This window comes from Danio aesculapii, chromosome 15 (genome assembly GCF_903798145.1).
Source record: "Danio aesculapii chromosome 15, fDanAes4.1, whole genome shotgun sequence".
Taxonomy (NCBI): domain Eukaryota; kingdom Metazoa; phylum Chordata; class Actinopteri; order Cypriniformes; family Danionidae; genus Danio; species Danio aesculapii.
In genome coordinates this window covers 14,998,651-15,014,339 of record NC_079449.1, presented here as the reverse complement: position 1 = coordinate 15,014,339, position 15,689 = coordinate 14,998,651, and the positions used below count along the sequence as shown (strand labels likewise).

Sequence of the window (15,689 nt, the reverse complement as noted above, 5' to 3'; positions counted from 1 at the left end):
ATATTTATTTTGATGTTATGTGTTTTGTCAGATGGTCATTTTTGGGAATATGCATTTTTAAATGATTGTGAAAAGTAAACAAGCGACATTTAAGCCACATGATAGTTTTCATTCACAGTTAATTTATATAATTTTCCGCCACCTAGTGTTAAAAACGGTTATGTCGCCATAGTTACCGTGTGTTTACCTGCCGGCACAGTGTCAGCAACAGTCGTGTTTTACTGAGTCGCAGAGGCGTTTAGATCCAACAGGTAACGTTATTTAACCCTTTTATTAAATAGGTATCTAGGTATCTTTATTTAACCCTGTTTATTGTTTTAATTCAGATTATTTCGTTTAAGTAAAGCAATGATGGTTAAAACTGTTTTATTCTGATGTAGTTAGGCTGAATTCTATCATTTAAAGTCATGTCGATTGTTGTTTTGGTAACAGTGAAGCTTTTAATTGTAAAATACTAAAAACAATATGTATGTGTAAACAGTTGAAGTCAGAATTATTAGCCCCCCTTTGATTATTTTTTTCTTTTATAAATATATGCCAAATGTTGTTTAACAGAGCAAGGAAATTTTCACAGTATGTCTGATAATATTTTTTCTTCTGGAGAAAGTCTTATTTTCTTTATTTCGGCAAGTATAAACGCAGTTTTTAATTAAAAAATAAAATAATTTAAGGTCAGTATTATTAGCCCCAATTAAGCCTTTAAATGTCAGTTTAAGCTGTATAGAAGTGTCTTAAAAATATCTAGGAAAATATTATTTACTGTCATCATGGCAAAGATAAAATAAATCAGTAATTAGAAATGAGTTATTAAAACTATTATGTTTGGAAATGTGTTGAAAAAAATCTCCATTACACAGAAATTGGTGGGAAAAAATAAACATGGCACCTAATAATTCAGGGGGGCTAATAATTCTGACTTGAACTGTATATATATATATATATATATATATATATATATATATATATATATATATATATATATATATATATATATATATATATATATATATATATATATATGGTTTTATTATTTTTTTATTTAAAATGCTAAAATATGTGTTCAGCATAAATGAGTACACCCTACACATATCTCTCTTTTAAATTAAAATTTTCTATAGGATGTTTTACAATATATGGTTCATTTCACTGTGGCGGTGACCCCTGATAAAAAAAGGGACTAAGCCGAAGGAAAATGAATGAATGAATGAATGTTTTACAATAAGGTATTTGTGATCCTGAAAATATGTCTGGATCCATCCGCTCTGGCTGATCTATCCTGGAGGCCTATCTATCTACTGACCATTATAAGTTTGGAATAAACCACAGCCAAAATAAATGGTGCCAGTAAGAAAACTGTACAATTTTGGTTAAATATGAGACTGTATCACATATGTTTTAATCTTAATTTTGTACCTATTATTACAGTATTACTGTTTTTATTTTATTTAGCTTTTTTTGTTGGGTGGATCTCGGGCTTTGTTTAAAATCAAAATGTTCAATAAAAAAAGAATGTGAAAAAAAATGTAAATAAATAATAATATATTTGTGCATTTACATTAGATTAGTCCGTGAAAAAGCCAAAACTGGAATCTAAACAAACAAACAAAAACCTTAAGATCACTGTCCAAAAATTAGTTCACCCAAATTAATAAGTTGGTGATTTTTTATAATAAATAAATTTGAATAAACAGGAAAAAAAAACAAGAGAAACAAAAACATCTAATTTAGTTTTATTTTTACTTTCATATCTTTTTATTTCTAAAGATGTTAAGAATAAAATAGATGTTATTCTTAATTTTTTGTATATAACTGTTTAATAAAACTCCTTAGTTTAAATGCACCAAACATTGTTGGCTATATTCACTGAGAACCGGAAGTTAATATTCATTTTCAAAAGGGGTGTACTTATTTATGCTGGTATTTGTACAAAAACGTGTTAAAGGAATAATTCACTCAAAAATGAAAATGTACTCATTATTTACTCACCCTAAGTGATTCCAAACCTTTATGAGTTTCTTTCTTATGTTTTGCACTAAAGAAGATGTATTGTAGAAAGTCGAAAACCTGCAACCATTGACTACTATTCCATAGTAGGAAAAAATACTATGGAAGTCAATGGTTCCAGATTTCCAGGTGCTTTAAAATATCTTATTTTGTGTTCAAGGCAAGGGTGAGTAAATGAGGAGACGTGTGAAAGTGTAAAATATATAAACAGTTTAAGTCATAATTATTTGCCCCCCTGAATTATAAGCCTCCCTATTTATTTTTACCCCCAATTTCTGTTTAACAGAGAGATTTTTAGAAGATAATAGTTTTACTAACTGATTTCTAATAACTGATTTATTTTATCTTTGCCATGATGACAGTAAATAATATTTGACTAGATATTTTTCAAGACACTTCTATTCAGCTTAAAGTGACATTTAAAGGCTTAAACTAGGTTAATTAGGTTAACTGGGCAGGTTAGGGTAATTAGGCAAGTTATTGTATAACAATGGTTTGTCCTGTAGACTATGGAAAAAATATAGCTTAAAGGGGCTAATAATTTTGACCTTAAAATGGTTTTTAAAAAATTAAAAACTGCTTTTATTCTAGCCGAAATAAAACAAATAAGACTTTCTACAGAAGAAAAAATATTATCAGACATACTGTGAAAATTTCCTTGCTCTGTTAATATATTTGGGAAATATTAAAAAAAGAAAAAAAATTCAAAGGGGGGCGAATAATTTTGACTTGAACTGTATATATATATATATATATATATATATATATATATATATATATATATATATATATATATATATATATATATATATATATATATATATATATATATATATATTTTTTTTTTTTTTTTTTTTATTTATTTATTTTTTTTTTTTTAACTAAAATATTAATTTCTTATTAGAAAATAAAATGTCTCGGCTGATGGGACCCCCAGACAAGTTTTTGCCATCCGAGTGGAAACATGCAAACCAGGAACATTACAGAAGTTCAGAGGCTGGACGAAAACACTCAGAGAAACTGACAGCAGAGTGTGAAAGGCTCATAGAGGAGTGCAACAAATCGAACAAAAGCATGCAGCACGATACTCAGAAGAGACTCGGTATGTAAAACAAAACACCACAAAACACGTGACAGGATACAAACGGCCATGCAGCAGAAGTGCAGGAAGTGTTATGTTGATATTATTAAAAAAGAATTTGTCATCCAGTCCAAATGATCTAGCAGAGTTATTGACTTCCTTTCTAAACTATGATGACAGTTTACTTTTCCCTTTGCATCTCTACTTCAGAACGGAGGATCCAGGACATCAAATTCTGGAGGCAGGAACTGGTGCAGAAGTTTGAGCAGATGGTGCAGGAGATTGAAACCCTCATAATCTACAAGAGCCGTGTGGAAAAGGCTTTGGAGAGCTGCTCTGAGCCCTTTCAAGTGACTTTGCAATGCCTGGCTGAGAGGTACTTCTCACTGGCCACTATACACACTGCAGCTTAGTTGGGTTGCGGATTTCTGTTCTGTACACACACAATAGACAATATGCACAGTTATTGTGGACTTTGGCTGCATTTACACTGCATGGTTCAAGTGCACTTGATTTTTTTTTCTCCTATGTGGCACAGATCGGATAATGTCCCTGTATGTGTAAGATAGAAAAAATCCCATGGATTCCATTTACTCAAAAAAGATTCAGGCCTTATTCATATGTGTGAATTAAACTGTCATGTCTTTCTATACATGTTGCATTTAAGATCTTCCTTGTTCAAATAAATGATAAACACTACCCGATTGAGATCAAATTTTAAAGTGGGTCACAAGAAACACTGCATCAAATTGCATTGTGCCAGGCCACATCTTTTAAATATGAACACAGTATTTTCTATGGATGTATGGTGCTTAACTTTAAAAGTCTTTTTACCTCAAACATCTAAATTAATTAATTCATTCATTTTCCTTCGGCTTAGTCTCTTTATTCATCAGAGGTCAACTTATCCAGCATATGTTTTACACAGCGGATGCCATTCCAGCTGCAACCCAGTACTTTGAAACATCCATCCACACTCATTCACACACATACACTACGGACAATTTAGTTTATTCAATTCACCTATAGCGCATGTCTTTGGACTGTGGGGGAAACCCACGCCAACAAGGGGAGAACATGCAAACTCCACGTAGAAATGCCAACTGGCCCAGCCTGGACTCAAACCAGCGACCTTCTTGTTGTGAGGCAACACTGCTAACCACTAAGCCACCATGTCGCCCCCAACTAAATTAATATAGGTTTATTTAACTGGCTATATTCTAAATATAGTACTAATTATTAATAATTATTCATTAAAAATTACACTATCAATGCTGTAAAATTAATCCATTCCATTAATATTGTCAATTCAGATATATAGTAGTAACAAACACATTGAACAACTGAATTAACTCCAACAAAATGCAGGTAATGGCAGTCAATTTTACATAAAATTGTCAGCAGCATGTACAGAATAGAACTGAACAACCAAATAATATTGATATTTAACAAACACGCCCATAACGACGCAGCACCATGCCCCTTTTATACAGCCACTATAATTGCAAGACACACCCCTAATGCTAATTGGCTGCAATAAGTACATTTTGGTCAAATTATGTGATTTGTATGGGACATCTTCAGACAGAAGCGTGTGGCCATTGATCTGGTGCATGATGAAGTGGAAGAGGAGCTGCTGAAGGAAAAGGAGGTGGTTGAAGGAGTAATGGTCCTGCTCCAGCGAACACTCGAGCAGATCAATGAGCAAATCAGGTTGGTAGAACTGTGACGCCAAACAGAAAGAAACCCTTTGTTACATCAACTGCAGCCAGAAAATTATTATAATTGTCCACACGTTATGTACAAGAGATTGCATGTGATTCAATGCCCGATATAGAGAGTTTACACTTACAGTATGTCAAGATTTGGTCAGGTAACCGTATGCAATACTTGAATGTAAACAACAGCATGGATCGCTTGGTTTATGTACTACTGAATACATATTTCTGTCTTTTCATGCTGTTTAACCCTGTGTTTCCCAACCCTGTTCCTGAAGGCACACAAACAGTAGAGACTCCAGAAAGAAGAAGAAAAAGAGAGACTCCAAAACCTGAAGTTAATAGGTCAGATAAGGGAGGCCTGCAAAATACAGGCCTGGAACAGGAACAGGGTTGGGAAACACTGGTTTAACCCACAGAAAAAAGTGGGGTGACAGCAGCATTTAAACTGTTTTGATATTTTGTTTTGAAACCATTTAATGAATAAATCCCTTACATTTACATAACGCACTGACTTTACTGAATTGTCATTATCTTGAACATTACGGGCTCTATTTTAACGATCCAGGCGCAAAGTCTAAAGCGCAGGGCGCAAAAGCATTAAGGGCGTGTCCGAATCCACTTTTGCTATTTTAAGGACAGAAAAATACGCTCTGTGGCGCATTTGCTATTTACATGGATTTTTAAGTGGAAAAACTGAAGGCTTCACTAGCGAGAAAACAGTTAAATCAGGGGTGTCCAAAGTCGGTCCTGGACGGCCGGTGTCCTGGTGAGTTTAGCTCCAACCCTAATCAAAGACACCTGAAGCAGCTAATCAAGCTCTTAAGCTACGGTCACACTGGGCTTTGTGTGTGCGAAATTCTGTCGTGCGGTGCTGTGAAAAGGGGCAGGATTAAACAAGATGATTAGACATTTAAAAAAGCGAGCGATTGCTCCATGCTTTAAATTTCTGTCCAGAGAGGTCCTGTTTTGATCCTCGATTGGTCTCACGCAGTCAAGTGATGCAATTTCGCAGGTCAGAGTTCACCATGCTTGAACTTTGCACTGCAGCGACATGCGAAACTTGACGCATGACCTTGCATTTCCGGTCTGACGCATTCGCGTGCGTATGAATGGAAGTCTATGGGAAGCAAAGCCCAGTGTGACCGCAGCTTTACTAGATACACTGGAAACTTCCTGCAGGTGTGTTTAAGCAAGTTAGAGCTAAATTCAGCAGGACACTGGCCCTCCAGGACCAACTTTAGACACCCCTGAGTTAAACAGAGCATCTGCAGCGCGAGGATAAAGAATGAGCCTCCTCTAATCGGCCTTTACTTTGACTTTCTCTTTCTCTCTTTCTTGGATAAGAAACGGTGTTGTACGCACTCCACTGAATAAGACATCCATTAGCCTACATGATTAAGTTAGTTTGTTAAGCGCAAAGATTTATTTCAAAACTATTTCTAAATTCAGTTAATTTCCAGCAAACAAATAAATGAACAATAATAACGAAGTGTGATCAAAAAACTGAGTTATATCCAAATACACGTCCTATGCCACATAGTCTAAAACCTGACAGCTGGACAAATCTTGTTTTTAATAAAACAAATATAAATATGCATATTATAAATAATAATAATAATAATAATAACAATAACATAATACAAAAGCAAGTTGTCGTGAATAAACAAAAAAAGCCCCCAGAGGTGAAGAAGGCATGGAGGCAGTGGTTTTTATATTTATGTAGAAATCTTTGTTTTATATTATTTTATGAAACAAGAATATTTTATTTTGTTTAATTCTTTTTCATTTGTAAAGATATTTGTGTATTGCTGTACATCCTGCATGTTTTAAGCAATGATTGAGCGTGCTTTCAGCTAGTCTATTTCACAGTCTATTTTAGTTCCTCAAAATAGCAACGCCCCAACAATGTGCCTTAACACACCTCCTTTCTAAACCGGAACACCCATGAGTCCACAAAGTAGCGCAAATGGATTTGCCATTTAAACAACGTGGTACAAAATGGGAAAATGAAGGTTGCGCTGGTCTTAAAATAGCAACACGTTGGGGTAAACACATCTTGCACCTTATTGCGCAGGGTGTATGATTTCCTATCAATAGAAAGAGAGGCTGTCAGGAGTACAGTATATGTAAATGTCACATTAATTTAGATTTTTCTGACAAAAAATGTTTAGACTCCTCATAAACTGTAAATAATAAAATTATAAATTGTTATTAAATTGTCAAATTACAATCAATTATCAATATTTTTAAAACCTTCATATAAAACAATGTAAATTAATGAATCAAATAATAAACAACATTTAAAAAAAATGTTGTAAAGTAATAGTAATGAATTCATATTATACAATTTATTGACAATTCATTCATAATTTATAACAAGTTATTTCATTTCCTTTTTGTAAATGTTAAATAGCAATTCAGGAATAATTGAAAAGTGTAAAAAAATGCATTTTTATTTTATTATATTGCTCAATAATTATATTAAAATCAATTTGCTTAAACTAAAAATATACATATATTACATTTTACCTGTGCTTTTCAGACTCATTCGTTCTGTGAAATACTATCTGGAAAAAGACCTGCAGGACAAATTTCAGGCTGAGCATATTGATGATTTCTGCTCTCTTCTCACCAACACATCACCCGATTTAAATGAAGGAAATTCAAGCTTTAAATATTCTGGGTAAGATAAGAAAACATGTTTCTGTGGAAAATGCATTTCGAATCTAATTTTACTTTAGGAATGCATTTGAATATCAAATCACATATTTGATATTCATTTCACAAACCTATTTCGTTTGACTATTTCCAGAGCTGCAGTGACTCCTGAGGAGTGGGAGAGCCTTTGCAACTTAAACATTAGCAAAGCCGAGAAGGAGAAGAACAACTCTCTTTCTCTGAGAGCTCTTGTGGACAGCCTGCTGGAGCAGACGACCAGAGACATGCGCAGACAGTACGAGACCACTGGAAGAGCATTTGATCTGCGTATAGAGGAGACCAAAACTGCTAAAGAACAGCTTGAGAACCAGCTCAATGGGGTGAATTACATCATCACAACACTATATATAGTATCCAAAACACATTTTTATATGTTGAGATATAGGTTAAAGATTATATTTAAATGTGAACTGGAAGTACTTTTGTTTCAGTTGATGTACTTCCAAATGAAATAGAATATTGAATAGAGGGCGGGGCTTTCTTTTTGCACATCAAACTAATGGTAAGAGGGGTGTGGTTAAGAATAGTGTGCCTGAAGCTGTCAAATTGACGTCAACAGAGATGCAGAACTCCAAATGAGACGTCAACTCCAAATGCAGAAGCAAATGGTCAGATTTTGAGTGAAGATTACCAAAACAAACATTTTATTTGAATGGATTAACTTGCAACGATTAATTGTTCACCTAAAGAATAACAATGTGTAAACAAGTAAACATTGTAAAGTGTTAGTGGTAGATGATGATACAACAAATTACAAACAAAAAATACATTTTATAACATAACACTTTACAATTGGTTAATTTTCTGAAATTTAGTTAAAGGTACCATGAAGTGCTTTGAAATGTGTATTTTTATTCGATGTTTGACGTAATCTCAACCGAAAGATGAAGAGGAAGTGGGACATAGTGTAGCCCCTCCCCTTTTTAAAAAACAGCCAATAGCTTTTGTTTTTATCACTACTGATTGGTCACAATTTAATGAGAAACTGAAGTATGAGGTGACGTGAATAAAACCGTTGATTCACTTAGGCGAAAAGGACAAACTATAAGCTTTACATGTTTATATCGGCTTTAGGGCTGTGCGATTAATCTCAATCGAATCGCAATCACAATTTGAAACGTTGCGATTAGTTAAACGCAAGAGGCTGCAATATAAAATATATATATATGTATTATTTAATTTCCCTTTCCCAGAGCTGTATTTGAATGGTTCTGAGGTTGGGGTTAGGGATTAGGTAGGTTAGGGCGATATCAGACTTATCTACATTAAAATTTACAGTGGTAGAAAAATCTGATGGGTAGCATATTCATTCATTCATTCATTCATTTTCTTTTCGGCTTAGTCCCTTTATTAATCCGGGGTCGCCACAGTGGAATGAACCGCCAACTTATCCAGCACATGTTTTATGCAGTGGATGCCCTGCCAGCCGCAACCCATCTCTGGGAAACATCCATACACACTCACTCACACTCATACACTACAGAAAATTGAGCCTTCCCAATTTACCTGTACCGCATGTCTTTGGACTGTGGGGGAAACCGGAGCACCCGGAGGAAACCCACGCGAATGTAGGCAGACCATGCAAACTCCACACAGAAACGCTAACTGTCCCAGCCAAGGCTCGAACCAGCAATCTTCTTGCTGTGAGGCAACAGCACTACCTACTGTGTCTCCCTGGGTAGCATATTGCATCATCAAAATGCCTACTTTTGAATGAAAATGTAGGACAATTTGACAAGGTAGGACAAATTGACAGATCAGTGACAGCCTTACTATCCAATTGAGTGAGCACACTTTCATTCTGCTCGTTCAGAATTGCGCAACCGAACTACGCCCACAATAAAAAAAAAGAAAACAAACAGGAAAGTGCTGACAAGTGGGATGATGGCGTCTGCTGCTTTAGAAGCATTAATAGACAAATTAATATAAAAAAACAGCATGTCGGTACTATGGGAATATTTTGGTTCCAGTCACAGACACTGAACAAAAAAAGGTCATTTTTAAGAGCTGTCACAGATTTGTTGCTATGGCTTACAGCTTATTTAGCTGATGCTTGACTACAAAATTAAATCGTAAATCAAATCGCAATATCTGTCAAAAAAAAGAAAAATCGCAATTAGATATTTTTTCCAAATCGCACAGTCCTAATTGGCTTTATATCTCCTAAAAGCAATTTTGTCACTGTTTTGGTGTGCACTAGATTATAAATATCTTTAAAAAAACACAATACTGATACCAACATCTAAAAAACTTATTTCACTTTACCTTTTAGATAAACTAAGAAAAACTTTGTTAATCTTAGTTCATTTTGCTATCAGCACATTAATATTATTTAATGGACCTGAGTTAACAACGGCAAATTGATTTTGTTTAATATTTAATGTTAATAAAGTAATAAATAAAAATGAAGCGTAATAAAAATGTAAAAGTCATATTGCACATTGTCATTTTAGAAAATGGTTCTCAACCAAACTTCTAATTGGGCCTTAAGACAACTAAAATTACCCAAACAACTTCTAGATATTTAACATTCCAAACCTGGAAAATTCACATTTACAATTGTAAAACTTTTACAAAATATAATTTAGTGAAGCTCTAATTGAAATTGTATGTGTAGGCAGGCAGGCAGACAGACATGTTTTCAATTTAATCTTGACTATATCATTCCTGATCTTTTTTTGATATCTATTTTATTTCATTGTCATTCAAAGCTGCTGGCAGAGATCGCAAATCAAGAGAAGAATCAGGAGGCTCTACGATTGGCTGTCGCAGAAAAAGAAGCTCCACTGAAAGTGGCTCAGACTCGACTGTCCACACGCAGTCAAAGGCCCAACGTTGAGCTCTGCCACGACCCGCCTCAAATCCAACTGCTGGCACAGGTCAAAGAGCTCACTAACCATGTTCAGAGGTAAAGATTTACATCATGTTACAAACAAATGTTCCTTATGATAGCATTAGTCAATAGCATCAGTCACTCACTAGTGTGCCTGTGGATGCCAGGGAAGTGAGTACTTATTACTTCATAATTATTAGTAACAACTTCTCTGTTGTTACTTATAATATGTTACATTTTTCCCCTTTGACTTCAATGAGGATCCATCTTTAAGACTACGACTAATATGCAGAGGTTTGTTAAGTAAGATATGAAGAGTTTAAGTGCTTACAAACTTTGGGGGCTCCAAGTGATCTGCTTTATTAGTTTTAACAGTACTAACAGGGGTCTAACCTCAAATATTTTTCATATGGCCCAAAATATAGCCCCTGCTAGTATGTATTACTATAGTTCTGACTAGTGCATATTTAAAATACTATACTGTTAATCAATCATTAGATACTAGCACTTATTAGATACTCTATATAAAACAGATACAAGTTTTTACTTTTTACATAGTAGTATTTATTCATTAGACACTAGTTCTTATTGTATGCTACTAGTATTTATTAATTAGAAACTATATCTAGATACATGAGTATACCTAATTGATTGACAGTTGTTGTGTATTAGCTACTAGTACTCATTTATTAGGCAACAAATAAGTTCTTATTTAATATGCGTAACATTTCTCATCTTACTAGTAGGAACTGCTTTTGTTAATCTTCTTATGCTATGACTATTCTGAAAGATCAGAGTAGAGTTCAATTAAAAAGAAATAAATAGTGAAATACTAGTGAAATAAAAAAACATTACCAGTAAAGTCTTTAAAAAGTATTGGGAATCTAATATATGTGTATTAGTATTTTTTAAATAGGTACTAGTAGCCAATCAATATGATATGTAACAAAATCTAGTATCTATTTCATGAGTATATTTATCTAATAAACGAGAACTACTGTAGTAATGATTTAGAAATATCATCTAGCAATATGTACTGGTACCTAATGAATAAATAATCTATAAAAAAGTATGTACTAGTGTCATTTGGAATGCATACTAGTCAAACCTGAATAGTGATATCTAAATAACAGATCCCATAAGAAGTGAATAGGAAAATAATAAAAAATTGTGAGTAACAGTATAGTTAGCCATTATTGAAGTAAGTGCTAAGATCTATGAATAATAGTAGTAGCTGGTTAATATTTAAAGCATTTCCCCGGGATGTTTTTCCCCTTAGACTGGCCGAGGCTCTTGAACTCTCAGAGACTGAACTGAAAGCTCTAGCATACAACCAGCTGAGACTGGAAGAGGAGATCCAGGTGAAGACAAACTCCCTGTACATAGACGAGGTGATCTGCCATCAGCTGCGTCAACATATCACTATACAGAGCTTCTGAACATGTACAATGGAAAAACCTAGTGATGCTTTAGTGTTTGGAAGAACAGTTTTGATGGTTTCAATACATTTAATGTGTTTAAAATCTCTAATGGAATCTTTCCTCTTGTTTCTTTGTTGAACACATTGTTAAAATGCCTGCAAAAAATAAAGTAAAAAAAATTATCCTTGGTTTTATTATTTAAACATAAATAGATAGATTATAATAAATTAAAATGTAATCATCATATTACATTATACAGAAACTATTTCAATTTGATATGAAATAATGTCCGTACTGGCTTAATCATGAGGGCGTATCAAGTGCACACAACACTATAACAACGTCATTTCTTAAATCTGATCAAATAAAAGCACCAAATGGATCAAGAGAAAAAGATCCCTGTGCTGTCACATCAAGTCTTTTGCGCTCTTCAAATATAAGGTAAGCAATCCTTCAGAAATAAATGTGTAGTTGCATTAGTTCTAAACTAATAAAACACACATTATGTTTGTTTTTATCTCTCATTACATTAGTCTGAGATGCTGCAAACATTGCTGTTCATCTTGACTGTCATTCAATTGACAGACTGCTATCTGTTCCGTAAGTGTTAACTTCATGTTTCGTCATTTCTGATATGTGGGTATAGAAAGTTTTCGGGTCGTTCACAATATAAACACAAGCATCTTTGGTGACAAGCCTGATTTTAGTCAATAAAAACATTTAAATAATTGTAGAATTACCAAAATATTTGTAAAATTGTCCTTTTTGATTTGAGTTATTGGAGATTCATCATCACCTTTCTGTACAATATGATGTGACACAGTTGCCTAAAATACTACCCATATCAACATTCAATAAGAGTGAATGAAATGTAATAAAAATATAGTATTGCATGCTGATTTGGGATTTTTGGTTTTCACCTCAGGCCCTGATGAACCAGATGACTTCTCCATCTCAGTAGATGATAACTACACTGGAGAGGCCAGTTTGTGCATCAGAGTGTTTTGTTCATTCACTGTACCACAAAGTGTATTAGACTCAAAACCCATTAGGAGAATCTGGTTCAAGGGAGATCCACAAAACCCAACTGTCGAAGTACCTTCTTTTAACTTTGGATTTTTCAACAGTGGCGAGGAAGAGTGTAGCTTTAAGCTGGATAACTTAGTTCAAGGAGAAAATGATGGAGACTACAGACTGAAAGTGGCATGGGGATATGGAAACATGTACATCTTTAATAAGACTGTAAAGATTATTGTAAAAGGTTGGTTGTATGTTTGTTGTACATATTCTTCTTTGTTGGCTGGAAAAAAAAGCCTGTCTGAATATTTGATTCTGATTGGCTGGAATCCATGCATATAAATTCAACTCCACTTTATTTAAATCAAATACTCTATTTTATTTTACTCACAATTTTTAAATCAAACAACTACCCTTAAATAACTAATGAAACATTTTAAAAGAAATTATCAGTCAACTAAAATTTAGTGCAGCACATTTGAGGCAAATTGAAAGTGTTACACTTGGAAATAGATGCATTTTTGTCAAGTCAATCACAAGTGGACAACACGAAATACAGTAAATGTGATCTGAAACATGTAAGGATGTCCATTTTCAATTCTTCCATATGAAGTCGAAGATGAAGTAGTGTAGATACTCATATGGTTAAATGGGTTTAAACAGCCACAAGACCACCTACTATCAGAAATCACAGATTAAAAATATCTTTACTAATATTTCTCAATTTGGGTGATGATGGCAGCATTACATTTTAGAGAACTAACCCTTTAACTTGACTATAAGTGGGTTAATTTACTTCCAGTGTACGTCAAACTACTAAGAGTATTAGAATTAATAACTCTGTCTTATTCTGATCAATCTTGGTATTTAAAGAACTCACTCAGACGCCAACAATTGAAGTCCCACTGCTCACAGCTGGAGAGGAGGCGGAGATATCGTGCAGAGCTCCAGGGAACTGCCGTAACCTCGAAATGGATATGTTCTGGGAAGGGATTGAGCCTGAAAGAACTGAAAGAAGAGGTGTTAGTGTGATTGGTAGTGATGAACTGTTTTTACTATTGATATTCCATCCTAAGCCTGAACATCACAATATTAACCTCACCTGCAGAGTTATTTTTCAAGAAAACATTCAGACTGAAGCTACTGTGACTCTTGACGTAAGACGTATGTATCATTTCCTTTACAATCCACCATGAGAGAAACAAAATTGCAGTCATTACTATTAAATGGTAATTCATCCTTTCAGATGCTCCTAAAATCTTGAATAGCTCCCGCTGTGTGGTGTGGGGAGATGAATTGATCTGCGTGTGTGTCAGCGGGGGTTTTCCATTACCCGACATATACTGGTCACCTCTGGATGATGTTACTGAATATTACAGTGCTTTTTCAAATGAAAACACCTTCAGCATCATCAGCATCTCCACTGTGAGTTTCAGAAACCTCAACGAGACCATTGTTTGCATCAGTGTGAATCCTATTGGTTTGGAAATAATGGAAATCCAAGTGGACAAAAAGTTGAAAAGTAAGAAGTACACTACACAATCATGAGGTTTATAAGCATTTTACCGTTTTACTGAAGAAAAATCTCTCTTTATTTGAAAAATCTCTCATTTTTGTGGTTTTTAGCAAGTTGGAAGTTGCCCACCAGTTGGATTTTCTTTATCATTTCATTTGTTTTAAATATCTGCTTAGCTTCTAGCTTGATTGTCATCTTGAGGTAAGAAGTTCACAAACCCATTAAATAGTCTTTGACTGACATGTTTTCGTCAGTAATATAACATATCACCATTACTCTTACTATTATAACAGGAGGAGAGGAAAACAGAAACCACAAGATGGCAACCGTGTTTACATGTCGCCAATGATGGGTGACGAATCAGTGTACGAGACTATTAAAATGTCTTCAGAGAGGTCTTAGTTATTTAGTAAAGCATATTACATTTTTACTGAATTGAGCTTTTTCCATTGCTAATGTCTTAAAACGGTATAATTTTATGCCATCCAAATGTGAGTTTCTCAGTTCAGTATGTATTTTAAAAACATTTAAAACAGTCAACATATTGCACATAAACCATCTAGATTATTTTTATTGTTTACTTCATTTTCCACTTACTTAAATGTCTTTCTGTCCCTTTGTGTTGATAAGTATATATGTATGTACCCTGAGCTCCTGTAAACCACAAAAAAATCCATGTGTTTTTGCACATCTGGCAAATAAAGCTGATGGCAAATGATTCTGATCATTATATTAGGATTTAAATCTGAATGAAGTTGTTATTGTATGACTTATGCTATAATAAGAGATTATTCTCTCAGATTCTCTGGGAATTTCCCTCCAAATGTCTGACTTTCTGACTGCTTTAATGTGTGTTTGGGGCAGGAATATCCATTTGCCAGGCCAATTATGGACGAGGTGGGTGTGTGGGGAAATTTTATAAATGTGTTAAAATATAAATAGTAAATCAGTGAAAATTATTCATTCATTCATTTTCCTTCGGCTTGGTCTCTGATTAATCAGAGGTCACCACAGCAGAAAGAACCACTCAGTGAAAATTATTTCAGCTAGAAATGTTCCTGTGTTTTTTAAATTTTTTTTACTGTGGTTACTGTTTCGGCTTGGGTGGTGTAACACAAGTATTGAGCAACATCTCACTACTGCTAATAATGATGAGTTGCAGAAATTGAACACAATCTGTTAGATCGAGAAACAGCACTAATCTGTTCCAAAGAAAAACTGCTGTCACATCAGCTTTTTTTTTCTTTGATGTACAATTTTTTTAAGTTAGGAGATAACGATATCTAAATATTCATTTCCATCGTTTGAATCTACATAACACGTTTGGTTTAAAGTGACTGAACTTCGGTTTCATTATGTTAGAGATGCTGCAAATGCT

General features: G+C 34.1%; 2 protein-coding genes across 2 annotated transcripts; both read left to right on the top strand.

The window, feature by feature from the left end:
* The first annotated feature begins 193 nt into the window (after nt 1-193).
* tekt1 (tektin 1) lies at nt 194-11,930 on the top strand. Its single transcript, XM_056474013.1, has 8 exons — nt 194-251; nt 2,909-3,106; nt 3,296-3,461; nt 4,670-4,798; nt 7,349-7,489; nt 7,619-7,844; nt 10,236-10,432; nt 11,637-11,930. The coding sequence occupies exons 2-8, from the start codon at nt 2,917-2,919 to the stop codon at nt 11,794-11,796; spliced, it is 1,209 nt and encodes a 402-aa protein (XP_056329988.1). The 5' UTR covers nt 194-251; nt 2,909-2,916; the 3' UTR covers nt 11,797-11,930.
* A 387-nt stretch (nt 11,931-12,317) lies between these two features.
* On the top strand, nt 12,318-14,713 carry LOC130242324 (sialic acid-binding Ig-like lectin 14). Its single transcript, XM_056474403.1, has 6 exons — nt 12,318-12,378; nt 12,704-13,039; nt 13,669-13,959; nt 14,042-14,317; nt 14,422-14,512; nt 14,605-14,713. The coding sequence occupies exons 1-6, from the start codon at nt 12,318-12,320 to the stop codon at nt 14,711-14,713; spliced, it is 1,164 nt and encodes a 387-aa protein (XP_056330378.1).
* Nucleotides 14,714-15,689: the final 976 nt, after the last annotated feature.